The 26,936-nt window shown below is 40.8% G+C and overlaps 1 protein-coding gene across 2 annotated transcripts in view; it reads left to right on the top strand.

The window, feature by feature from the left end:
- snx29 (sorting nexin 29) overlaps nt 1-26,936 on the top strand; it is a 123,194-nt gene that overhangs the window by 58,157 nt on the left and 38,101 nt on the right. For both annotated transcript variants that reach the window (XM_044013408.1, XM_044013407.1), the window contains exons 15-18: nt 4,006-4,112; nt 24,359-24,475; nt 25,502-25,557; nt 26,281-26,362. In XM_044013408.1, the coding sequence (XP_043869343.1) occupies nt 4,006-4,112; nt 24,359-24,475; nt 25,502-25,557; nt 26,281-26,362 (362 nt within the window). The remainder of the gene's footprint in view (nt 1-4,005; nt 4,113-24,358; nt 24,476-25,501; nt 25,558-26,280; nt 26,363-26,936) is intronic.

Below are 26,936 nucleotides of genomic sequence, written 5' to 3'. Positions count from 1 at the left end.
TTGAGTTTCAACTTTACCATCAAAGCTCAAACATTATACAATTCAGTTTAATTTTATTTGTGAGAAGAGAAATAACTCCCTTTTAACAGGAAGAAATCTCTGACAGAACCAGACTCAAAGATGTGCAGTCATCTGCCTAGACAGGTTGTGGTGAATGGAAAAATGTGCTGATAGAGCCACAAATGCACAGAATTTGTTGAATATGTGAGCTGACAATTCAGTAAAAGCGTTAGAGCTTCACTTGAAAATAAAACAATTGAATGTTTTCTTTGTTTTTGGCAGTTTAAGCAGCCGAGAATCTGCCGATGTCATTTGCTACTTCTCCTTGTTGTTCTGGTGAAAACCTGTCGCTGAACTCACTTGCATCTTTTCCCCGTAGTAATTGGCGCAGCTCCTTTCATGCCACCTCAGACATCTCAGTGACGCTTCAGGGCCTGTGCCCGAATGTGTGTTTCTGTGCAGACGTGCGTGATTAGAATGATTTCCGTGGCTCTCCACTCATGATTGGCAACCCTGGAGCTGTCCCAAATCTTCCACGTCGAAGTGAAAAGAGCATATATGGACGAATAAACAATGTGTGTACGGCAGTGTAAGTGCAGCATTGGTCTGGTCGTAGTTATAGAACGAAAAACATGTTATTTGTGTCTCTTCATATGCATGTTTTTCCTTGATCGTGCACGATCACTGTAACCCCCGCATCACATAATGTGCCAAGTGAATAGAGGAGAAATAAAGACATTACAGATGGACAATGAGGAGGAGGAGGATGAATGAGTAAGGAGTGAGGAAGATTGCAAAGTATGAAGAGAAAGGATGAATGAAGGTTGCATTAATGAGCAGAAGTTTTGGGAGAAACGATGCAACAAAGATGAGCGAAAAGGAGCCTGAATCAATACGTCATACCGAAGGCAACAAAAACAACAACAAAAAAAGACACTTTTTAAGTGAAAGGAAATGGAAGAAAGTTAGGGGCACACAAAAAAGAAAGAACAAAGGACAGGAAGCAGGAGCTGGGAGGGATGGAGAGATTTCATAAGAAGATAAGATATGGAAGACAAGACTCACAGAAGCCCCAATTTCACAGTCTGTACAGAGAGCCGGGGGTTTGTGCTCTTAAGGCATTGCGAGGAGTGCTTCACTTGATTGCACATTAGTCCTATTGTGGCAAGAGCCCAGCACATCTTTTATTTAGCAGGCTCGCTCGGGCTCGGCTGCGTCGGGGACGGACATTTGTTTGCTCCGCGTCCTGCTGTGTGCTCGCGGTCGCCAACACGGTGCCACGTCTCCTCCCTGCTAATGGACAAAGCAGCATTAGTCAAATGTGTCAAACTTCTGTCCTGCTTTTCCTCCACAACTGGCACGACGTGGTTATCACTCGTCCAGCCTTTGGATTTTCTTTTTTCATTTTTGTCTCGATTGTTGTACGTGTGGCGTCAACTGTGAGGGCAAATTTCCAAACCCTGTCTTTGTAAGGATGTTTTGATATTTTCAACTAGGGATGGCACAGTATCACTTTTTCACGACCGATACCGATATCACAAAGTAGAGTATGCACCGATACCAGTGCAATACAGACAAGGATTTTAGAGTCATTTCAAAGGCTTAATTCTCCAACTGTTTCACAAATATTCTTCTCCCATAAAGAACAAATAAAAAGCCCACGACACGACTTTATTTACATTTTTACAGTTTGTGCATCATTAAGCATGTGATATATCAGACTTTTGTATTGAATTGGATTCTTACTTTTTTTATCTGTCCGATATCGAGTGATTTTGAACAGTATCGGACCGATACAGAGAATCATTTTGGCTAATCCCTAATTAGGACTGGGTTTAACGTTTGGCATTTAGTTGTGATGGTCAAAGTATGGGACGATACCACTTTTTTGTGTCCAATACCGATATCACAAACTCATACTGATATTAGTCGAATACAGTCGTTTAGACCATTTATGAACGTATGAAGCTGTTAACAACATGTGCCGAGTCATTTCAAAGACTGTCTGTCTGATATCCGACCCGGGGATTTTGACCAGTATTGGACTGATACCGATACCCATCACTAGTTTCACTAGTTTCTTCACTAAGGTAATTCTCACACCTAATAGTCCGCTAGACTCAGTACGACTGGGGGTTGCGACATTCAGCTGGTCTGAATCTGCTTCCACACTTTCACACTTAAGTGAAACAAACTGAACCCTTTGAATAATGTATTTTTATGTCCGAGCAAATGAACGTTTCGATTAATAAGAAGGAGCTAGTGTGAATGCACCCTAAGAATGCTGTACAAGTGTGTGTGTGTGTGTGTGTGTGTGTGTGAGATCTCGGGGGACTCTCCCCACTTAACTGGCACAGATCTCTAGAGATGTCTGTCTCCTACACACTGGAGACAATCCAGCGGATTCACAGTTTTGGGAAGAACACACACACACACACACACAGAGTAAAAAGATTCATAACAGCTCTAAAGTCATATGTAGCATTATCTTTTATTCGCTCGACAACATAGCACCCACGGACAAGCACAGAGACGGGAACACAAGCTTATAGATATCAAACAAACACGCTCGCTCACAAACTGGCGGTTACTCTCGCAATCATCACGTTCTAACGCTCTAAAGGTTGAATTTGTCTTCCCTGTCACATTGATCGGCCTCTGATAATGAAGCATACGCGGGGGTGTGTGGGTGGACATGGTGGAGCTTGGAGGGGTGACACAGATGTTTCCCGACTCCAGGAGATCGAGCAAACATCTGGTGCGCAATAAGAAAACTAAGCGACCGTCTCCCCCCCCCAGCAGCTGCGTGTGCGTGTATACATACATGCACTTAGTTTACACACGTGTGTGAGTGAGCAACTTTCCGACAGTGCCAGTAATTGTAGGTTATAGCGTGACCAAACTTTGTTGTTAGATACTATATTGTTTGTATTTGTATTTTAGTTGAAATAAATACTGACTACTTAGCTTTTTTTCATAAAAACATAGATCTGAAGTTCCTGAGATGTTGAGAAAGTGGTTCTGTGGGTTTGCTTCTTCATTCCGGTCTTCTTAGAACTATGCTCAGTACAGTGTGCGATCTTTTATGTTTTTGTTGTCCAGCTGCCGCTCAACAGGTGTTGAGCTGCTCCATCACTGCTCGGGTTCTCGGCAGCTTTTTCCTGGTTGACTCACAGGGTGCCTCACTCTCCGTCTCGACACGCAGACACTTGCTTCTCCCTTTATGTCATCACAGCTTACCAGGATATTGTCTAAAGCGTCTGCCTGAAGAGCCATCACCGCAAGTTTATTTGAGCTCTGTGCAGCCTCTGGACTCGCTGAATTGATATCTCTGTACTTTGGTACTCTCCCTCCTCCCATCTCTATCTTGTCTAGGTGTTCGCTGTGTGGTGGCGGCACAAAAATAATGCCACAAAACAGATCCATCCTCCACTCAGCCTTCTTTAGCCGGGTCTCCAGCTTCTAAGACCTGCTGTGTTTTTTTGTGTGGAGAGGGAACGCGATTAGTTGATGTTCATGGGCTCAGAAAGTGGCGCTTGAGGCTCCGTCGTGATGACTTTAGCTGGTTAGTGAGCTACAGTCGAGCACGGAAACAATAAACTTTGTCTGCACAGAAAGTCACAACAGCGAGAGCAGAGTTGATCATTCTGACAGAGCAGAAAGACAAATGTGACCGCGATGTACGGCAATTCTATATTCTTACGTACACAGGCACGTCTGCGTGTTGAAGGACTTGTGTGCAAATGCATGTCTTTCTTCCCGTGATGACTATATGTTCTTTTTGGGATGTGTATGACTCATATTTACTACAGCGTGTGACACGTCTGAAATAAAATGGGGATTTATGGCTCTTTCCTGTCTACAATATAGATCTGCTGCACACAGTGCATCGTTTTCTCTTTCCTGAAACAGTTGCAGTAACTCGCCACAGATTATGACACAATGATAGAACCCCACTCTTAATAATTGTATGATTGTTGCTCTCTTTTGTCTTTGTTGCCACAGCTCTGTCGGTGTTGCGGTCCAGCGAGGAGCAGACCCCCGTCCCGCAGAATAAGTTCATGGGCGACGCCGAGGAGCTGGCTGCCAGCTACGAGCGTAAACTCATCGAGGTGAGTGCCGTCTGTGTCTCCGTACGTGACTTATGATACTTGTCAAATACTTCCCACAGCTCTGTGCTCCACTTTGTCATTTGTCTCCGTGGGTAACAACCCAGTGTGACTTGAAGGGGCTCGGCGTGCGCTCGCGCCGCCGGAGAGTGGAGAGACTGTTTGCCTTTCATTTTCTAAAAGTTAAATACAAAACTAGAGCGAGGAGACCATTTAATTAGCAGTCAAGGAGCTTTATAGGGCGGGTGGAAGGTGGGTGTTTTTTTATAGGCCGTATATAAAACATTTGAATGTAGTCTTCTGTTTCTCCTGAGGACGCCAACGAGGAAAGTAAGGATATATTTAATAGCCACCAGGGGGCAAATTTGCCGGTTGCAAAAAGTCTGCGGGAAAATGAGTCGTCTTCTCACTCGATTTATAACGCCAATAAACATTTTCCCGTGGAGTTCTTGAGGAAGATAGACAATAGAGCATGGCATATATATATGTGTGGACATTATTGTGATTGACAGCTGGTATCGGCAAATAGGAACCACCTCCTGCAACGTTACTGTTGCTTTTCAATCATCTCAAACCGCTCTGGCCGTTCTTCTATGACCTCTGGCTTCAACAAGGCATTCTTGACTGGAGAACTGCTGCTCACGATATATGTTAGGGGTGGGAATCACAGGGTACCTGACCTCACGATACGATACACGATACCAACAATGTCACGATTCTGTGATAATCAATATACCGCAAGACAGTCATATAGTGATGCATCGTGATATCTGTCTATTAACGTGAAAAGTGCAGGATTTCTCTATTTCTTCACAACATAGACAACAAAGTGCATGAAGTCTATGTGTTGAACGTGGATGGAGCATCTCTCCACCATTATCCCGCTGTAAACTCCCTCCTCTTTAACCAGTAACTTCGACCCAAGTTTTCCTTCATTAATTTGAGCAGCGGTCTTTATGCAAAGCTAAGCAAATTCTGTTACTGATAAAAAGTTGTATTAATTTTAATTTTATTTACTTTATCACCTGCCAGTGTGCAAATCTCAAATATTTCCCCAAGAGGAAACAAAGCAAATCACAGGATTTATGTCCAAATCTGTGGGACCAAGTTGTCGTACTGGTTGGCAGTAATTTAAATCATATTTGGTAATGATTTATCGGTGTTGGCTGGAACATTGTGTTTTTGTACATTTGTTAACAAGCAAAGTTAAAGAGAGAATGATAAGATTAAGTTTTCCTCCCTTGCTAAGTTCTCGCCAAGCTTCTTTATCTAAATAAAGCAGAGGATTGTATTTTTTCTTTTTTTCTTCTTCCTTTTGCATTGATTTAAGTTCATTGTTACAGCCCCGTAAGGCAGAGTCTTCTCAGATACATTGATTGCAGTGCATTGTGGGCCTTTCTAATCATCAGACATCAGGCGTATTGCTTCTAGCTGTGTGAGTGATGATGGGAGTTGTGATCGGATTCCTGTTAGACCGACCGATGAGGCCCAGCTCCCCGGTGAGAGCGACATCAGCAGAGGCAAAGAAAAAGAAAAGGCAACATCTGTCAAAAGAATTGAGATCCATAGGAAGGAGATCGGAGTCAGCTCAGTGTCCAAACAAGGGTTTAATCTTGTACAAGAGGAGCATTCACAAAGCAACACACACAGGCCAGTTACAAAGTGAAGACTCCCTGTCTTGTAGGAATCGCAAGGTATTTATCTGTCTCAATGGGTCAGCTATCACCCTGCCATAAGGTGCAGACCCCCGCCTCTGTGGGTTTGTTATCACCTTGCCCTCAGTCGCAGACCCATTGTCTCTATTCACAAGTTACTTCAAACAGTTCCTAAAACAATACATATGGTCACTGGCCAAAATCGCATCCAACAGTTACATTAACAATACAAAGAGTGAGTGGTCTCAGGTCACATCAAACGGTTGCATTGAGCATTTGTCTTCATGTATTACATGAGGTGCATAATTCCCATAACATATCCCTCCTGTTTATGCTTAAGCATAATTATAACAAATGTTTTAGAGTGTGAGAGCGAAAACCCTATCGAGCAGTTCAAAACATTCCAATTATCAATTTTCCTTCTAGATAGGGAAACTCTCTCACGGTCCCGCTGCCCCGGCAACCACACGCAGGTACTCCATTTGATCAAGGCATAAAAGCATACATTCAAAAACATTTTGATTATATTGTTACCCCAAAATGAATTCAATGGTGACCAATTCAGAACACTACAACTTCTAGATTTCCTGTAGTACCATCATAATCAATAGAGTAAACAGCAATTATCCTTTAAACCATGGTGTTATCTTCATCTAACATGTATCCATATAGATCATCATTTGTCAAATCAGTCGAACATTTCTGGTGCTGCATTCTTGTCGTCCTCTCGGTGGTCATCAGTGGTTGGGACTCTTTCATGCAGCATAGTTGTTTTTTGTTTTGTTTTTTTTCAAAGCGGTGTCCTGAGTCTCTGTAACAGTCCTTCTACATATAGGGTGATTAATCCATTCATTGCCTTAGATGCTGCCATCAGGTGCTGTATTAGGAATAAATGTACAACACATATCTCCAAACATTCTACATTATACAGTATTCCTCCCTTTTCAGCAACATCATGTCTCAAGCCATCCTATTCTGCCATGCCATTAAACTAGTCTTATCTAACTCTTGATGCATGCTTCCAATTGCATCCTTAGTGAAGTCAAAAATCTCTGTTGATTATAATACACATTTTTATCAATCATTTTATTAACAGTTCCCCATCAAGCCAGGAGTGATCAAACCATCCTGCTGGTGCATTTCTCTTTATAACACTCCTTGAGTTTTTTACACATATTTTACACATCTCTTGTTTCCCTCAGGACACAGGGAGGATTCTCGCTCTTGATACCAAACGAGGCAGTCTTTTTCAACTCCCCAAAACTTTATTTTCCAAGGTTTGGATCTCACAAGGCCCCCTGTGACGGCCACAGCTCTAGGCTGCCCCGGAAACTAAATCTAACTTAAACTCACTTAATTGTGACAATAGCACACGCATTGTCACTGCACCTCTCCTAGTGTCTCACCTAGATTGTGTTCCTATTGGTCTATTCCTCATTTTATCATACCTGGCCTTATGTCACTATATTTAAAATAAGGAATGCAATTGTGGTCATACATGAAACAGTTATTAAACACAGTTTTAATTCTGGCATGGTGAATGCTTCTACTTATCTGACTGGCATTTGTGCTCTTTTGAAGTGTGTGATCCATTGTCTGTCTTTCAGCTATGTGTACTGCTGTAGGTGTCAACAGTAGTAGTTGATAGGGCCCTTCCTAGCGTGAAGCTGACCACTTCACCAACACCCAATCTCCTGGATTGATTGGCCTTCCTGTGGGTGCTGGATCTGGTTTTTGATGTAGTCTGCCTTGAGCATTGTGCTTAGAATACATTAATCATGAGGCACAAACACATTTTAGTGGTTTTAACATCCATGTAGTCTAGTCTATTGTGGATACCATCCCTCCTGTTGAGACATGGGTAATTTCATGACTCAATATTGTAACAAATTTAAACAAATTCTTTTTGTCTTAGATTAGTGTCTCAGATCTCACCTTCATACCATTACAGTGTTGAAGTGGCAATTTACTACCGCCTTCATCTTCTTCAATTATTATTCTGCATGCTTCAGTATCGTTTAGAAAACAAGTTTTACGATTTTTTTTAACCAACAGGGTGACTATGGCTTTTGGTCCATACTCAAAAATACTTCAGTGTTTTCTAGTTAACATACTTCTTCTTCCTCCTCATATTCTGTGTCCTGGTATGTATGTGTGTGTGTGAGTGCATGACCTGGTTTATTGACTAGTAGCGCAGATGAATCATCAACTCGTCTGGGTCCTCCATTTCTTCTTTGCTGTGGAATTCCTGAAGAGAACACAGCATCCTACGTCTCTCCTCGTAACTTCTGATATCTCCTGAGCTAATTGTCAAATACACTTGAGAGATGTCTATGGAAATATACATTTTATATTATTTCAGCCCTATAATGACTTAGTTTATGACCGCTTTAGTTATCTTCTTACCCCAATTACTTTATTTAATTAATATGTTATTTTATTAGTACTGTTGTTTTTATTTCATTTTAGTATTATTATTATTTTTAAACATTTTAATCAAACCGCCAATCTATTCTTCGGTTCTTGGTCATTTCTAGTTCTTCTTTTGACTTTACCTCTATCTTTTTTACCAGTTTTTACATTCTTCTACCTGTAATTTTCCTCTAAATCCATATTTATTTTCCCATCTTTTTATATACTTTACATTATCTAGTGCCTTTTGGCGCATTCGTTTTGCATCACCTTCATATTGAACCTCGTCAGGTTCACAACAACATTTATAACAACTATTACCATTTCCCATTTTGATATAAAAATTACCTTCAACTTTATTCGTACTTTTATTTTAGAGTTCCTTTTTATTATTATTATTATTATTATTATTATTATTATTATTATTATTATTATTATTATTTTATTTTATATATTTTCCCAACTTTTAATCTGGATTATCAGTGTTTGCCTGTTTTTTTTTTTTTTTTTTTTTCCAAATATTGTACATATAATTTCTGTCCAGACTCTAAATTTCTATTTATTTATCTATTCTTGTTTTTAACAATGCATCCACTATCAGGAACAAATCCCAAATAAAATTTGGTATTTTGATTGTCACTGAAAAGGACCAACACTCTGCAGCCTGAGCCTATGCCACCAGGCACATAAAACAACACAAAGCCATGGCGCACACATTAAAACATCACAAAACACAAAACAACACAAGACAACATTTAACACACAACATATATATGTCGACTTTAAAAGAGTTTGTATCCTAAGTTTTCCAATTTTATGCTACATTTTCACTTCAGTAGAAGAATACCATGACTTACAGCTTCTTTCGTTACTGGCACCGCATATTCAACTAACTGTTGTTACTTATTAGCGGAAATTTGATCTATATATTTTACCGGTTTGTCTAAGAGAGTTCTGCTCCCCCAAGTCCCTGACTTGCTTGGGTCCCGGACCCTGACGCCTGTTGTTTTCTCAGCCCTGAGGGATTAGTTTAAACCTTGTCCTTCCAAAGACAGTAATAATTTTAGGTCCCTGCCCTAAATCTAAGAGAGTCCTGCTCCCCCAAGTCCCTGACTTGCTTTTAAATATAAGAGAGTTCTGCTCCCCCAAGTCCCTGACTTGCTTTTAAATCTAAGAGAGTTCTGCTCCCCCAAGTCCCTGACTTGCTTTTTATCTATTTTAAATGAGCTAGGATCGATCCGTTTCTGTACCGGTTTTTTCACTTCAGTAGAAGAATACCATGACTTACAGCTTCTTTCGTTACTGGCACCGCATATTCAAACTTACTGTTGCTACTTTTTATCTGCCGAATTGCTATGCTCAATTTTCACTTCAGTAGAAGAATACCATGACTTACAGCTTCTTTCGTTACTGGCACCGCATATTCAACTAACTGTTGTTACTTTTGAGCCGAATTTGTTTTAAATTTAGAAATGGTTATTTCTTACCCTTTTGAAGATTTGAGTCCCTGACTCAATGTTTGTCTGGCTGATCCGTCTCCCCTCCTTGGTTGGCCCCGTCACTGTCCCACTCTTCACGGAACCTGGCCTCCCTGACCAAACGGAGCTTTAAGAGCCCTGAGGTGGAGGACTTTTAGGAGGATTTATTTTTCTTACCCCCGCCTTGCAAGGTCTTCAGGTCCGCTGATGTGAAGAGAGCGACAGGTATTGGGGCCCCACGTTGGGCGCCAAGTTGTCAAAAGAATTGAGATCCATAGGAAGGAGATCGGAGTCAGCTCAGTGTCCAAACAAGGGTTTAATCTTGTACAAGAGGAGCATTCACAAAGCAACACACACAGGCCAGTTACAAAGTGAAGACTCCCTGTCTTGTAGGAATCGCAAGGTATTTATCTGTCTCAATGGGTCAGCTATCACCCTGCCATAAGGTGCAGACCCCCGCCTCTGTGGGTTTGTTATCACCTTGCCCTCAGTCGCAGACCCATTGTCTCTATTCACAAGTTACTTCAAACAGTTCCTAAAACAATACATATGGTCACTGGCCAAAATCGCATCCAACAGTTACATTAACAATACAAAGAGTGAGTGGTCTCAGGTCACATCAAACGGTTGCATTGAGCATTTGTCTTCATGTATTACATGAGGTGCATAATTCCCATAACAACATCTGTGTATTCTAATGTGTGTGTGAGCGCCGCGACATAAATAATTAAATCACGATTATATATTTCTTTAATAAGGAATAAGTCCCTGTCTGTTTGGCCAAACTATGTTTGCTTTTATTTATGCGTGTGTGTGTGTGATGCATTTTTAACGGTGTTTACTTATTTATCTGTTCATTTGCTTGACTGTCAGTCTCGACTGGGCTTTAACATGAGGGTCTTCTGGTCCCAGGCCGGCCAGACCTTGAAGGCTATGTTCATATAAGCCTTCATATAAGGTATATAAGGTTTTTTGTTCTTTTTTTTTCCTTCTGTTGCTGATTTGTAACAAAGTGTGAGGTGGAAATATTGTAAAAATGTGAATGTGTCTGCGGCGGAGAACCAAAGTGATGAGGGAGTGAAAAAGGATCTCTCACATGTTTGATTTAATACCACATGAAATCCGTCCGTCCATCCATCTTCTACTGCTTTATCCTCCACGTGAGGATCACGGGGGCGCGCTGGTGCCAATCCAATCCCAGCTGACATAGCGTGAAAGGCGGGTTACTGTACACCCTGGACAGGTCGCCAGTCCATCGCAGACATGCCTAAAAAAAGGTTTTCACTTTCACACATTCATTCACTCCACATTTGTTCTCAGCCACCATTTTCTAACATATGTAATATCTGAGGACTTTGAAGGGGCCGCGTTGGTGTTTGTGTATGTACAGCCCTGTATGTACAGAGTGTGTGATTACTCTCTCAATGCTGATGTTAGGACTGCTGTGTGATTTTCATGAGTAGCTGTCAACTCTCCTAATTTTAGCTGCTTTGCTCCTGCGGTTGAGGGAGAAAAATCGGACCGACTGAGTTATTGATTTCTGTGAAAATGTCACATCCACATCAAAAGGAGACACGCACACCGCTGCCAGACACAAAATGAAAGTATTGGCCGGGGGTTCCTCGCTTCATTAACCTGGAAAATACGGAGTGTGTTTGTGACCCCACATCAGTTTTAATTTAATGATGCAAATGCATTGTATTGACTTTGATGTTGTTTAAATTTGAGCCAAAGTGGATTCTATTATTCGGTGCCAAGAAAATTCTTATGATAAATATTTTGAAGTGAAAACATTCAAGGTGACGGGACAAAGTAGTACCAGTCATTGACAACTTACTCACTCTCAGGCTATGAAATAACAGCGGAAATAATGGAATAAAACAGCAGGACCGGAGGATTTTCCTGCTGTATTCTCACAGGAGTTCACTGGAACTTTTTCTGGAAATTTCACTCTGGTAGCTGGCAGGAAAAGTTTCTTAATTGATATCTGTGTTTCTATATACAGCCACAAAATCACTTTATTGCTGCCCTCCCTTTACATCAGAATTTGGAACTGGTCGTGAGCAGGCCCGGCGCCAGCAGTAAATGACTCTGTTTTGGGGGGCGAATGAAGTGCAGAGAGGGGGCTGTGCCAAGAAAAAAATAAATAAATGAGGGCCTATAGGCTATGTTTCACAAACACATAAGCCCACACACATAAACTAGTAGATCACCTATACTCTCACCACTCTAAAACAATGAAAACAATTAAAAATCCTACCTTAATACAGTTGAATTTGAGTTTCCCAGTTGGAAATTCTGATTTCCGGCTACAAATAGAACGTACCGTCGAGGTAACAAACTTGGCGCTCTTCCCTCTCTTTCCCAAATGTTTCTGGGAGCTACGGTGGCCTACTCATACCAGAAAGGATGTAATTATTATTTTGTTGTGTGGCTCTGGCTAATTGGAAGCCACTGAAAATTGCTTAAAGTAAATATAAATGCTCTGAAAAAACAATTATACAAACATTCTCATGTGTCGTATATTAAATCTCTGCCAACAAAAACCTCCTAAATTGAATTTAAAGCTTTGTGCTCACTTGAGCTGTTATTTAACCAAACTGACTAAGAACATGAACTGATACACAGCAGTGACTTGTGGAGGAAGCTTTTATTTTTACCCTTTGATGATTCCAGGATGTCTTTCCACCGCCTTCTCACCTGCTTCTTCGTGCTTCTTCTTCTTCTTCTTCTTCTTTTCACTTCAAAGCCGTGACAGTGGCTACATGTTTCGAGGTGTGTTCATGTGCGTATGCTCTCGCATTCCATCAGTGTGTAACCTCCTGTGCGATTGAGTGTTTTCTCACACGGATCTTGCATGTACGCTTGATCCAAGCGGGTTTTTAAAGAGGGAGGGCGCTGCAGCGTAATCCCAGCGGGCCGGCGCCTGTCAGGAATGAAAGGAATTGCAATAAAGTGATGAAATGAGCGAAGGACGGATAGATGAAGAGAGAGAGGGAGATAACAATCATGGAGGGGAGAAAGAGAAACCGCCGCAACTCGGGGGAATAGACGCATAAGCATTTTAATTTCCCTCTTTATTGCGCGGTTTGCTTTTCATTGTGTGTGAGCAATAAAAAAACAAATTACATAACATGGTTAACACGTCCACTGAGATTTGGGAGAAACAGCAAAGCTGCATGACATTGATCGGCGAGGCTGCAGTGATAAGGAAAGGGTGGGCAGGTAGTGATGTAGCGCGTCCTCTTATCAGAGCTCACAGGCTGCTGCTGGGGTCAGGCGCACAAACGCCTCTCCACACTGTCATTCGCACTCACGTGACATTTAATCCGCTATGAAACAGATGGGAGTGGATTGTTGGTGGTAAATCACTGTTGCACAGAAAACTTATTGTCCATTGTTGAGATGAATATGATGGAGAAGGCTGAACATGGGAACTTAAGGTTTTCACTCACCTGAAGTCTGAAAGAGGCGTTCAAGAACCGTCCTCTCATTTAAAAACCAAACAAAAACTCCTTTAATGTTACCTGAAAGAGGGTTAAATGTAAGACAGACAGACAGAGAGAGAGAGAGTGGAATTATAGAAAAGCTGGCTACAAGGGGGATTTATTTATTTTTTTTAGCCCATCTGATGTAAGTAAATTACATAAAACTTCATATAAAACCACCTTTTATTACGCTCCATACTCGGTTATGCACTTGTGATACTATTGCTGCAATTTCCTGGGGAAGACTATGAGGTAAAATCACTTTTACTGCTTGAAAAACTTAATTGTATTTGGTTTTGCAAACTGGAAGTGCAGGTGTAGTAAATATATTTTAGATGCATTACCTCTCTTACTGTACAATATTGTTTCAAATGAAGTCTGCATCATTTGTAGAGGCATATTTTTCGTTTTAGTAGCTTTGTTGCTTGACCGTCTATGCACATACAACATTTTCTGTTGCAGTTAAACTGTCCTGGTTTGGCAGTGGTCACTGCTCTGCCGCACATATACACAACCCAAACACAAACCCACAAGAATAGAGCAGCAAAACAAAAATGCAAGTCAAAATACTCACAATCAACGATTGCAGACATAATCTTCAACAGATTATGTGAGAGTTGGATGTTAAAAAGATGACGTGTCACATACTCCGGTGAGCAAAATCATCTTGAATTTTAATCTGTAACTGTGCCGTCAATCAAACCTTCACCCCAAATCCCGATGGAGCAGATTAGCGGGAGTTCCTGAATGAAACTCTTAATGAATTTGAAGAAGCGCTTTCACTTTACTCGCTGAGGCGTGACCCATTTCATAGGCTTTAAAAAATGCATATGGCTGATATGCATTGGCACATTGAACTTAATATATAATAATATAATAGGATCACTGTAGCATGGGCACACTTTTTGAATAGAATGGTACCAGATAATTTAGATAGCAGCACTGGACAAATTAATATCATAGTAAAAGCTTGAATGTGACGATGTCTGATGGTCATATTTGTTAATATAGCTCATTTAAAACAGCAGGAGTTAAGCCAAAGTGCTTTGTAAGAGCTGATACGGCAGAAAGTGTCTTACTTTTTCACTTACTTAAGGTTCAGAAGAGCAGCGTTTAGTGCCGTAAACCAACTCATCTCTCACTTAAGGGCTCCACTTCTTCCTCACATTCAGTAAACAAACTCCACATACATGTACATATTTTGACGGCGATGTTTCTTTTTTTGTTTTTTTTATTTCTGCTGACTTGTGCTGGCACGTATGAGGAGAGTGCTTTTGGAGGATAGGGAAGAGATGTGGGTCAGAACTTCCAGTGGGATCGGGGATTCTCCCTTTGATCCGTGAGCTCATTAATTAACCATAAACAACATCAAGAACAAGAACTACAATTACAAGCCACCGACTCGGAGTTTCCTTCGCACCGAGGGGAAGACGCAGTAATAACCTGGAGAATACGTAATGATAGGCCCGGCCGTTGCCTGTGTCTTTGCTCTTCTTCGTCTTGGTATAATTCAGGTGAATCTTCTTTGAAGCTCTATTCCATTTTCATTTATGCTAAAGAGTTTTGTTTTTTAGATTTCAGTGTCCATATGAGGACAGTGTCTCGACTGGGACCTAAATCACTGCCTCTCTTACGAGTTTATTTCAATTTGTGAACATTTTATACTGAATGGGACGAATCGTTGCACAAGATGCACAATACATTTATGTAGACATTAAAAATTAACGCCCCCTGCTATGGAGCTTGCAGATGTGTATATGTTAAACTCATTCAGCGCGCTTGTCGAGATGGAGCTCACTGGTGAGAAATCCTCGTGGAGTCGTGCATGTGTCTGTCTGTCTTTATGCTTCGTCTTGATTATCGTCATCTAACGGCCTCGTAATGTGATCACTGAGCCCACTGGCCTCTTAGTTACTGTTGCTATGTCTGTTAAGATTCCCATTCTTGCATGAAGCACTTTTACAGTCATAAAGGCGACAGTTTTCTCGTTTTTAGTCGGAGGAAGTTGAAAGGACCTGACTGAAACTGTTACTAAATAGCTATTTGGAACACTGCTAATTTATTTATATTTTCATACCAAAACCCTCTGACATTAAAGCTAAATATACCACACAAAAAGTCAACATTCATCGTTATTATTGATGACAATATGATGACAATAAAACACTTTATCTAGTACAGTTTCTTATATAATCCTGTTTAGAATGAGGCCAGTTTGGTAAATGTCACAACACATTATCTAAAGTTGTTTTATGATCATTAGCTGGGATCTATTTTCAAACATAACCTGATGCTCCTTGGTTTTTGGAACTAACACTTGATTACTAGTTTAAGGCTGTGAGGCTGACATTCCCACTAATCCATTTCCCTACATGTTATTTTAGAAAGGCTGAAAAAAGACGCCACCTTCTGAACTCCCTTTAATGTTCAGTATCACTAATTTTCCCAGTAATTTTTCACCCACATATACATATATATGTATGTAAAAAATGCTATTTCCCATTATGTGGATTATCTGACATATTAGTAAACAAGGTGCATTCAATGCGCCTGGTAAATTCGATCACTTCTGTGGACTTCACAGCATGTTGATCTCACTTAGGGGTCTGAAACAGTCACATGTGGCTCTTAAGCCCTTCTGCAGTGGCTCCCCGTAGCTTCGACAGATCATCTTTTTCATCTTTAATATATGGACTGCTGAAAATATACATCACATTCTATGTCTACGTCAAATGCAATATTTAAAAACCTCACCAAACCTGACAAACTTGTGTTTGAATCAGAATCAGAATCAGAAGAGCTTTATTGCGAAGTACGATTTGCACATACAAGGAATTTGTTCTGGTGTCATTGGCGCATAACAAGCATACAAAATTTTAAAAGGTTAAGTGAACACTAAATGTATATATACACAGTATATAAATGTTTTTTGTTGAAGTATGGAGAGCCGTTCGCAACACTGAAATGAAGTCGTGTACGTGAAGAAATAGTCTTTAGGAGTCACACATTGTTTTGTTTATTTCAAAGTGGGTCATCTATTATCCAGCAATAATGTAAGGACACATATTTTATGTCTTTTCCGTTATTAATAGGTAAAAACAGCCAACAACTGTCAATAGTTTTCATAAATGCAACAAACTATAGTTCTTTGAACTTAATACACAATGTTATCTTCATTTTATGGGTAAAATAGGTTTTGTGGCTGCAGGTTAATTATATTTGGGTGGTGAGGGGGGTCAACAATGGCTCTTCTGATTTTGATCAAATAGGAGCTTCAAGATGCATTCAAGAAACCTCGTAAATCTCATACTTGTGCAAACACGCAGTCCACCAACCAATCGCTTGCTGCTGCTGCCACTTTGTTGTAATATATGCACCACAAATAAGTCATTGGAGAAGAAAAGTGTTCTTTTATAAATGCAGTTTTTGATAAAACATTGTTCAGTTTTGTGTATTTTTTAAATATAATTACGAATAATGGGCCTGAAATGTGCATAATTCATCCATCATTTTTGTCATTTAATCTCCAGTCTGTCAGGGTATATTTAAACACGCACTCATTACTGAGACAGCCTGGCACACACATATACAAAGTCAATATTAACATATTTGCCCTTGACAGTGACAGTTGTTGTTGAATGTAAACCCTAATCAAAAATCTGTCCAAATATATTTGACATGCATAGCCTGGGAGAACGTCCACAAAGAGAGGGTTTTTAGTTCTCCCAAAGTTCATCTGCATTGTGATGAAAACAGCCCAGAATTCAAGCTGACAGACTGTACGTTAACACTGTCACCACTGTGGCGTCTCAGGGAAATAATACGACATCAAAAAACAAATGCCAATGATCCAAGTGCTCATCGCGTTGGCCGTGTGATGTGTGGGCCAGATTTAGCCTTTTTTTTCCCCTGTAAACTTCAATTTGTGTCTTTTGCGTAACTCCATCTGCCGCTCTCACAGGCTCTCACCTCTCCCTTTGTATCTTTTTATACCTCAGTTCGGAGTGGACGGCACAGCTTGTGACATCTATATATTTTTACTTTTCCCTTTTTTCTGGAACGGCCGTGATGGAGCGAGTCAGAGACGCAGGCTGCATTTAGATTTACAAAGTGGACATGTCCTGAGTGATGTCTCACCCTGTTTAAGATCTTTAAACAAACCTTTGATGCCCCTGCAACAGAGTATCATCCCTTTCAAAAAAAAAGAAAAAATTCCTTTCAAGTCATGATGTCCTGCCCACTATTAACATGAATGTGGAAAAACTGGCTGCTTTTTGGTTTTATGTAACATTACTGCACAGGAAAACAGATCCTGGTGATGATTTCACTTTAAAAAGAAAAAATGTTTGTGCTGAATTACAGAAGAGGAAACTGAATGGTTTTAAAGACAAAAAGAGCCCTATTAAAATATTTTTTTATAATAATATAAATTCTCTTGCTTTAAGAAAAATAATCTGTAAATCTGCAGCTACTTGCAGACTGTAATTTTCCTTAAAATGAGGGAAAACACAGACAAAAATCAAGAATTTATAGCTAAGAATTGTCCTATCCATGCTTGTGAATCTTACTCCTGTATTTAAATTAATACACACCATTGTTTTACCTTGTTACTGGTAACTAAAGCTTAAAGTAACCTGTGATATCAAAATTATGATATATTTTTTCTTAAAATTAGATTTTCTTCCCCTCAGAAATGAATGATCCCCCCACACCCATTGAATGCCTTATTAAATATTTTGGAAAGGTCCTTTACATTTCGAGACCTGCATTGTTTACATTGTGATGGCAGTCGTGTCGTGCATCCTGTGGCACATCGCTACTATATTATATTTCTACTTTTTTTTTTTTACATTACCACCATCAGCTGTGAGTCCCAGGTGGCGGCAGGAATATACTGTACCTGCGTGCCTATGCGTTTTTTTTTTTGCGCTTGAAATGCCAAACAGAGACCAAAGCACCATTAGAACTCCCAAACTGCACCACGAGTACCTTACACTCTTGAAAACTGATTGGTTGAAGTTGATACGCTTCCTTGCTAAAACCCACAACAGGGACAACTTATTTCCTTTAAGTGATGTACACATTTACCTATTTATTAACAAGCTGCTGCAAGAAACTGCTTATTCACATGCCTGAAGGGGGAGGGGGGGGAATCCACAGTGTGCAAAAAACAGCTCTGTAATGATTCTGAATTTGCTTGCCCCAGCTCCTCAGGCGGAACACTGCCGTGCATTATGGACACTTAAGTCCCGGGCTTTCATCATAGTATCACCCTGGGAGCTCCCTGCTGAGACACACAGTCATGGCTTCCTACTCCCGTTATTGTTTAAAAATGCAAAAAATCTGTTCCAGATTCGCCCTCCATCCGCACCCCCTCAGGGTTTTAGATCCCCAAAAAGAAGAGAGAAGTTTTTCTACTACTGTCTACGTTTTAGTTTGAAAACCCTGGGGCTGTGTTTTAGTCTGGATGGGCAAAAACAACAGAGCCCTTTGGAAAGAAAATGACTGTGAATGAAAAGCTCAGTTAAATCATTTACCTCCTGTACTTAAGTTCACATATCTTTACTTTATTTTACTTGTACTCCTCTACAGTTCCTCTAACTGTCTTTGTGACTCGCTACTACCAAATAAAATCAGAAGAAGAAGAGTTGGTAATGGTCTGTGTTTATGTATAGCTTTTCTAGTCTCAATGAGCTACTTCACACTACAATTTTCACCCATTCACACGCTGCAACATGGGGTTAAGAGTCTTGCTCAAGGACACAGAGCAAGGAATTGAACCCACAACCTTCCAGTTGAAAGACAACTCGCCCTACCACTGACTCCTCACTTTTACTTCTAAAACTTAAGTACCTTTTATATCAGAAAATGACTTTAAGACTTTTTACTTAAGTAATATTATAAAAAAGGGACTTCAACTTCTACCAAAGTTATTTTCTGGTAAGATACTTTTTACTTTTACTCAAGTATCTAACTTTAAGGTACTTTTACTACAGTTTTTAAGGTACTAGAGTTTTGCCATTCATTCACTCCCTAACCCTAACCGTTGAAGCTGAAAGACAACTTGCTCTACCCCTGATCTGCCGTCACCCAGTACTACGTTGTGCAACGAAGCAAACATCCCGGTTGTATACATTCTCAGGTGAATATTGGTGATACAGGGGTAAAACATTTTCTTGCAGATAGTTTTTATGTGGAAACACCTTTTTCAGCAGCAGCAGCAGCAGCAGCAGCAGTAGCAGTAGCAGCAGCAGCAGCAGTAGCAGCAGCCTGTCACCTGCCTCTGCTGTGCTGTTTTTCACAGCTTCACGCTGAAAGCTTTTCAACTTGAAATTGCGCTGGCTTGAAGGAAAGTGTAAATCATTCCATCACCTTCAAGACTAACAAGGGACCGCTCAGGTTGTGAGTGTTGGGAGCAGAGAAGACGCGTTAACGCAGTGAGACAGGGTACATGTCGTGCTCTGCTGTTGTAGAATTAATATCCTCCATGCAGGTCTGCTCGTTCACTGTTGGCTTGTTTGCCTTGTTCTTTGGATCCCATTTATGTCCTTTTATCCCCTTTTGTATTCATTTTCACACTCTCATTTGTATTAAAAATTCACACCAAACTCACTCTGACACCGCCCTTCACCTCGTGAAACTCTTTCATGAATTCATTCGGCGCTGATGTGTATTTAAAGCATTTATACGGCGACGTGAAAAAGGGAATTTAGGCGGCCACTAATCAGCCCTTATCCTGCAGATGCAGTTTTTATTGACCATTAACAGGGAGCCTTTGTGTGGCCTTCAGTTGACCAAGGTCAGCGTATACAGTGGGATGATGCAGCTTAGTAATGGTTATTGCATGTAGCACTTAAAGCTGGTTGTGCATGTTAATGATAATGGTGAAGATTTGACTGTTTAGACACAAATATGTAGCCACACAGGCAACACCTAAGCCTCAAAATGTCCGTCTGGACTTTTTCCCGCTTATTTTAACCATGCAAGATCCAGAAAATAAGTGCTTTTGCCCATTTTTTTCCAGAATAACTTTCAATATCTGGCAGTTATTTACAATTTACTGCATGTTAAAATGGTGTATAAACAATTTAAAATGAAGAAAAAGAAAAAAGGTTTATTTAGAAAACACCACCAACACCAGATTCTGCATGTTAAACTTGAAATTGAAACAGTATAACATATATTTAAATTGATGTGCAACTTCTTAGATTTCAGAAACAGTTGGAGTTTTTCAAATAGCACAAACCGTCGCGTAACTACGGTAATGCAAAGTGCGTCTGTGAAGGGTTTTAATACAGATGTGTGCAGTCTTATACACGTCCTACTATCCTGTCACACTCACATATGCCTCAGCCACAGAAATGACAGAGTGATTAGCTCCCTCTCACGGAGAATTAATTGGGTTTCTTCACACTTAAAATGAATTCCCCACTCTTATAAAGTCCTATAGAAGGAGTTGCGGTGGTTAAATAAAGGAATGATGAATTGCTGCTGTGTCAAGGACAGCCGCTGTCGGTGTAACTACTTCCTGTTCCTCAAGAGAGAGAAAAAAAACGAGCACAAGTTTTAATTTTCTGTAACAAACGTCCAGGGTGCTTCCAGGATACAGACACAGTCAGGTCTGGGGATTAGTTTTTAGAGCAGGGCTCTGGCTCTGTTTTATGTTTAAAGATTACCATCAGCTCTGGTTTATTACTTTGCCGCCTTATCTGATCTTGAGATTTCTAACATGTCTGATCTTTGGAGTCGTGGTCGATATTGACTAAGCACCGTGGATGTATCTGTTACAGTTTTTTTTTAAATGTGACCAGACTGGGGATCAAGTCGGCTGAAGCGGATTCCCTCAGTCCTCACTAAACTCGTGACCCATATTCCTCGAGAACAGTTGTCGAAGTGTAATATGTGTTATTTTACTTTTATCTCACAGTTAAATGATGACATCGAAGCATTGAAGCGCGAGCTTTGGCTCAATTACTGATTAAGTGACTGATCCTTAAAACTTAGCCTTGATAATAAAAAGATCCTCAATGTAAGTCGAAATTATGAGCGAAAAAGTCATAATTATGAGATAAAAAGTCGAAATTATGAGATTAAAAACTCATAATTACGAGATAAAGTCAAAATTATGAGCTAAAAAGTTGAAATTATGAGCTAAAAAGTCATAATTATGAGATCAAAAGTTGAATTTATGAGATAAAAAGTCATAATTGTGAGATAAAAAGTCATAATTGTGAGATAAAAAGTTGAAATTATGAGATGGCTATGGCAATGTTTGTTATGGCCCCTTCGTCAAATCGCCTCGCTGGCCTAACCACATAACAGGTGACTTTAGTTACATCGGATGTTAAGTCTTTTAGTCTGTCGTTTAAAAACTCATAATATCGACTTACTTTGAGGATATTTTTATTATCAAGGCTAAGTTGTCCTTTTTTTTTCCCTGGCGGAAATGGGCTTCCATAGTTTTCCCCAAAGTCACTTTCTCTTACATATTTTCATCCGTCGTATGCGTCACAGACGTCCTGTAGTTTCAAAATAAAAGCACTCTTGCATTCCTGTGGCCTGTTTCGCCCCTGCAAACAAAGCGTTTATTGTGAAATGTTTGCAGCTACGGAGAGTCCTGGCATTTTTATTGAGTGCAAGAGGTGCATTTAGAGCTTTTAAAAGTGTATTATTTATAGCGACTTTTCAAAGCCAAACCCTGTTTGAAACCCAACAGCAGCTCCCCGAAGCAGATGATGTCATTAAAAGGCAACCGGCATGAATGAAACTGTCCGTTTGCCTTCCGTATAAATAAAGATTTAATGGATTTCAAATATGTTGGAAACATTTGGCAAATGTACTCATTGTTTTTTCCTTTTTTGTGTGAGTAAAAAATGTTAATCAGACTCTTTAAGGCCTTGTTACAACATATTTACTGAGTGCTTTGATTGATGTGGTGCCCGTGGAGCTCAGGTTGCACGTCTGAGAGTGGTGAGATAGAAACGCCTGCCCGAGGAGATGATGCATGTTGTTATTCTCTTAACAAGAGAGCTGCAGTTAAACAAACAAAAGACAGACGTGTGTACAAATCAAATCTCTGCCGTGAAGTGTCTTCATTGTCTTCATTGTCGTTATCATTTTTGTTGAATTATTTAGTATGCACTATAGTCGCGTGATGCGTCAAAGTCGGCCTTTGGAGAAACATAACAGATCTGTGCTGAGTTGTGTGTCTAATTTGCTTCACATACTCTCTCTCTGTCATCTCCAGTCTTCTGTCTAAACTAAAGCCTCGCCACACTCGCACTTCACCTAAATATAGACACCCAACAGTGTTTGAACATGTGATTTCAATTTTGGTTGAGTATCATCTGAGGAGAGCGAAACATGCAGTGTTTTTGGCATCTCCACCTGAGTTGGCAAGTGAGTTTAGGATTCTTCAGATCACATTTCAGCCAACCACCACACGCACCTCCTGATTCAGAGTGAGATCTGCTCTCTTGTGGTTTCGTCTCTGTGCTGCTCAATACTGCATTTAGATTTTGAATCTTTCTCTCATTTCTATCACAAACTCGTAAATATCTTTCATATTTAACCCCCAAAACCCCTCATCTGCGAATTCTGATGACTTCCACATTTGAGCTATTTTTATTTCTGTATTCTCACATCTCTCTCTCTCTCGCTCTGATTGCTTTTTTTGTTTTAATTTGACAGTCTGACCTAATTCCAGAGAGGGAAATATTTGTAATTTTTATGTTACCTAAAGGCAGACTGGTCCCCCGGAGGTGAGGGCAACACATGTTCCACACTATTACCTTGCTTTCTGCATTTTGAAACAGGGTTGTCATGGCAACTGAAGGTTTGGAGCTACTTTTAATACCACCGCCGAAAAAAAAACATTGAGATTGAAATTGAAATTGAAATATTCACTGGATGGAGTGTTCTCCTGAAATTCCACAGGAGCATCACCTCTAGAGGGCAGCAGAGTGAGACTGCCTGGGTCACACTGGTCACACTGGGTTGATGGACAGCGCTCCAAGCTTTTGGTCGCGTTAGTTCTTCCTCTTTGTATGCAGGGCTGTGAACACAGTGTGATTCCAATAGCGATAAATGTCCTTTGGTCAGGTTCTGTTAGCTTAGCTTAGCAAAGTTCTCGCTCCAAAGGTGACAAAATCCCCTTAGTAGACCAGAAGACAAAAAAGAAGAAGAGTATTGCTTTTATGAAAGTGAAATAATTATGTGATTGATTTTCTGCTTGAAGCAATCACTTCCCTCAGAATCGTACGGAATGTTTTGGAAATCGTCAAACGGATTGCGGACAGGCGTGCCATGATTCCTGGTGGTATTGCTCTGTTTCGTCCGTCGCCATAAGCTCCACTGCTTTGTGCACAATGACAGACCAAAATGAACGTAAAGTACGGATGAAAGGCTCCATCCGTCTCCGTCTTTTGGTCCTAAGAACAACGAAACGTTTGTGTGCACACTGTATCTTTATAAGTCTTTTTCTTTTGTGAGCTGTTGTGTTGAACCCGATGAATCCAGTTTATTGTGATAATTACTGTTATTTGTCATTATTACATAAGAGGCCTCTCCTCCTCCTTTGTGCCAGTGTGTGGGCTCTTAAATGGCTCTGTGTATAAGTTAATGTAGGAAGGTCAGTACTGTCAGCGGCGGCAGCAGCAGCGGCCGCACAGCTCACCTGACAGCTGTCGATGCTACTCTGCAGGAGCGGCCATGACAGCAGGTGTCCTCCATACAGCACAGTGTGTGTCACAGTTGTCGGTCTACTGACAGAGACCTGTCCGCACTGTCCAGCCTGGTTAGAGAGACAGGCCTCACAAACGCACACACACGCACATGCACACAGATGTGAATTACACCGTGTCAAGGTTAGTTAGCGCTGAAGACAACTGATTAGGAGTCTCTGTGTTGAGGATATGAACTGGTTTTCGCTCTCCTCACATGCTCCCTCTATTATTCTCTCCCTTCATCTCTTCTGTGTCTGTCAGGGGCTTTCACTGTTTCTCAGAATCTGTCCTGCTGTCAACAGCCTTTCGCGTGTTAAACGGAAACAGAGGATTGTATTTTTTTTGTTATCTCTGTGAAACATGATTTTCTTTCGTCTCTATTCTTTTTTTTTTCTACATAATTATGCATTACATCATATTTGTTCCACAGCATGATTAATCTTAAGTGTTTTTGTTTGTCTGTTGTTGTTTTTGTGCGCGCGTGCGCTGCAGGTGGCCGAGATGCACGGCGAGCTGATAGAGTTCAACGAGCGCCTGTACCGGACCTTGATGGCCAAAGACCACCTCATTGTCCAGATGAGACAGGAACTCATTGACCTGAGAGGACCGGTGAGTGACTGGACACGCACACACACATTGAAGGATTGTCTCATTTGGTTACTCTCATCTAGTTTCCTCACCCTCCCTCCCTCCTCCCGTCTCACCTCTCCTCTCCATCACTCTGACTTTTTTTTTTCCTGACTGCTGCCGATTTAGTTTGATTTCCATCTTCTGCCTGTTTGTTTTTGCAGTGGTGCTCCGCTCATTTTTCTCTCTCCATTCAATGGCTGCCAATACTGCTTAAGTGCATTTGTCTTGAGTTTGTCGTCCGTGCCGCTGCCGTGTTCATTTTTCTTTTGTACTGTCACACCGTGGTCACATCTCTCTCCTCCTCCTCTGATGAACTTTGATTGTATGTGGTTTGTTTTCTTTTTCTTCGTCCTACATTAGCAACAAACACAAACAGAATGCCAAACATATGGTGGAGCTCGGGGGACGCAAAATTCCAACCCCGATCGTAAAGTTTGAACACCCACAGAGACTTCATCTTTTTTCCCTACGGTGACACAAGTCCCGCATGGGTTAGTGTGTATTTAGGTTGTTCATGAATATAAATACAAATCCACAAACACACACACACACACACACTGTCCATAGTGTCATACAGTAGCAGTGATGGGAGCTTCAAGCTGAAGACAGGAGCTGAGAGGACAACACACATAAGGATCACATCTGGGCCTCGTCATGAGGTTCATCAGAGGACATCCCCATCTCAGCTACATGCCTAAGCCTGAACTTATCCCTGAACCTAACCCTAAGTCTACCCCTAACCCTCAAAAACCTGCGTGTGTCGTGACAATGAGCTAAGTATAGACATGTCACCCAAGCTTGAGAACTCCTTCGATGACACCGCCTGTCATATGAAAGTGGATCATTAACTGTCGTTTTCCACATGATGTAGTTTAGTTTTGAAAGTCTTTGCTCAGGCTCCTCGTTGTGAGGTTACAGTCACACTGGACACTTGAGTGTGTCTTTGTTCTCGGCCATGACTCATTCCACACTCTCCTTTCTTTCTTTCTTTCTTTCTTTCTTTAGCTTCCAGGTGATTTGAGTCAGACGTCGGACGACCCCAGCCTGTCAGACTTTGAGACGTAAGAATATTTCTCTGTCACTCTTCGTTTGTCCGGCGGCTTCGCTCTCACGGCCATTTCCACCGAGCCGTACCGTTTGGTTCCGTGTGTCACGCAGTTCTTTGTGTTTCCATAGTCAAACGTTGAGAATGTAACTGATGAATATTTACATATCCAGCCCCACCAGGAGAGTTCCTCTTGTTTTGAATGTCCGGTAACACTTTAGATTAGGGAACACATATTCACACTAGCCCTTTATTAGTAATTATTAAACACCTTATTCTACATAACCTTATTCTACCTCTATTATGACATGAATTAAGGTTTTTCCTGATTAAGGTGTTAATACGTGTTTAATAATTACTAATAAAGATCTGGTATGCTACTTATATACATGTTGGTAAGCACCTAGTTAATGGTGAATATGTGTTTCCTAATGTAAAGTGTTACCGAATGTCCTTGTTAAAAAATACTTGTTGCATTATTCTCTCTGAGATTCACCGGGCAACAAAGCTCCTACAACGCAGTTTCATTTGGTTTTGCTCCCCTGTCCATGACCGAAATGAGGTTTTTGAGGTGTTTTTTACGAGACTGAGCTGTAATTTGCCGGAGCTGTCCAAGCGCACACACACACACACACACACTGTTGCTGATGCTGATGCTGATGCCAGTTATAATGGTAATGGTAATGATGATGTTGATGACTCAGACGCTGAGGATGGTTTGTTCTTTTGCGTCACACAGGGCTCATCGCGCGCTCATCAACGTGTGGATCCCCTCTGTGTTCCTGCAGGGCCGAGCTGCCAACGCCTACCACGTCTATCAGGTACACTTGGCTGCGTTAACATCTCTCACAAATTGCCAGAAAGAACACCTTTGCATCAAGGTTTTTGTTTTTGGTGATGTTTGCATGTTCACCTGGTGTGTGTGTGTGTGTGTGTGTGTGTGATTGTGCTTGGGTTTTTGGGTAAACTCACTTCCTCCCACAGCCCAAAGGCTGATGATGTCGTTAAGAGTCGGCCAAAGAAAGATCCATTACCTTGAATAGAGATATAGATATGTATGGATTTAAAGAGTGTTGGGAATGTTTTGGCTAATGTAAGTACAATACTCAACCAAACATACAACCTTGATTTTACTGCAGAAATGTTACATAATACATGTTTATCTTAAAATAGTTGTGAATATGAGTGGTAATGTTTGTTTGTTCCTGTAAAGTAGTTTTCCAACGTGAACTCAAGATCATGTCTGGGTCCTTAAGAACATTATCTGGGGTCTTGACCTTGGAACTGACCGTAAAAAAATCTCTGGAAACTTTCTGGAGTGACTTTAGTAGACGTTTGTGTTGTCTGGAAAATCTATGGAGAATATTGGTACTTCAGTAAATGTCTTAAAGCAGA

Source organism: Solea senegalensis, linkage group LG18, assembly GCF_019176455.1.
Source record: "Solea senegalensis isolate Sse05_10M linkage group LG18, IFAPA_SoseM_1, whole genome shotgun sequence".
Lineage (NCBI taxonomy): Eukaryota > Metazoa > Chordata > Actinopteri > Pleuronectiformes > Soleidae > Solea > Solea senegalensis.
Note: the sequence above shows the minus strand (reverse complement) of the source record. Positions and strands in the feature narration are given on the sequence as shown.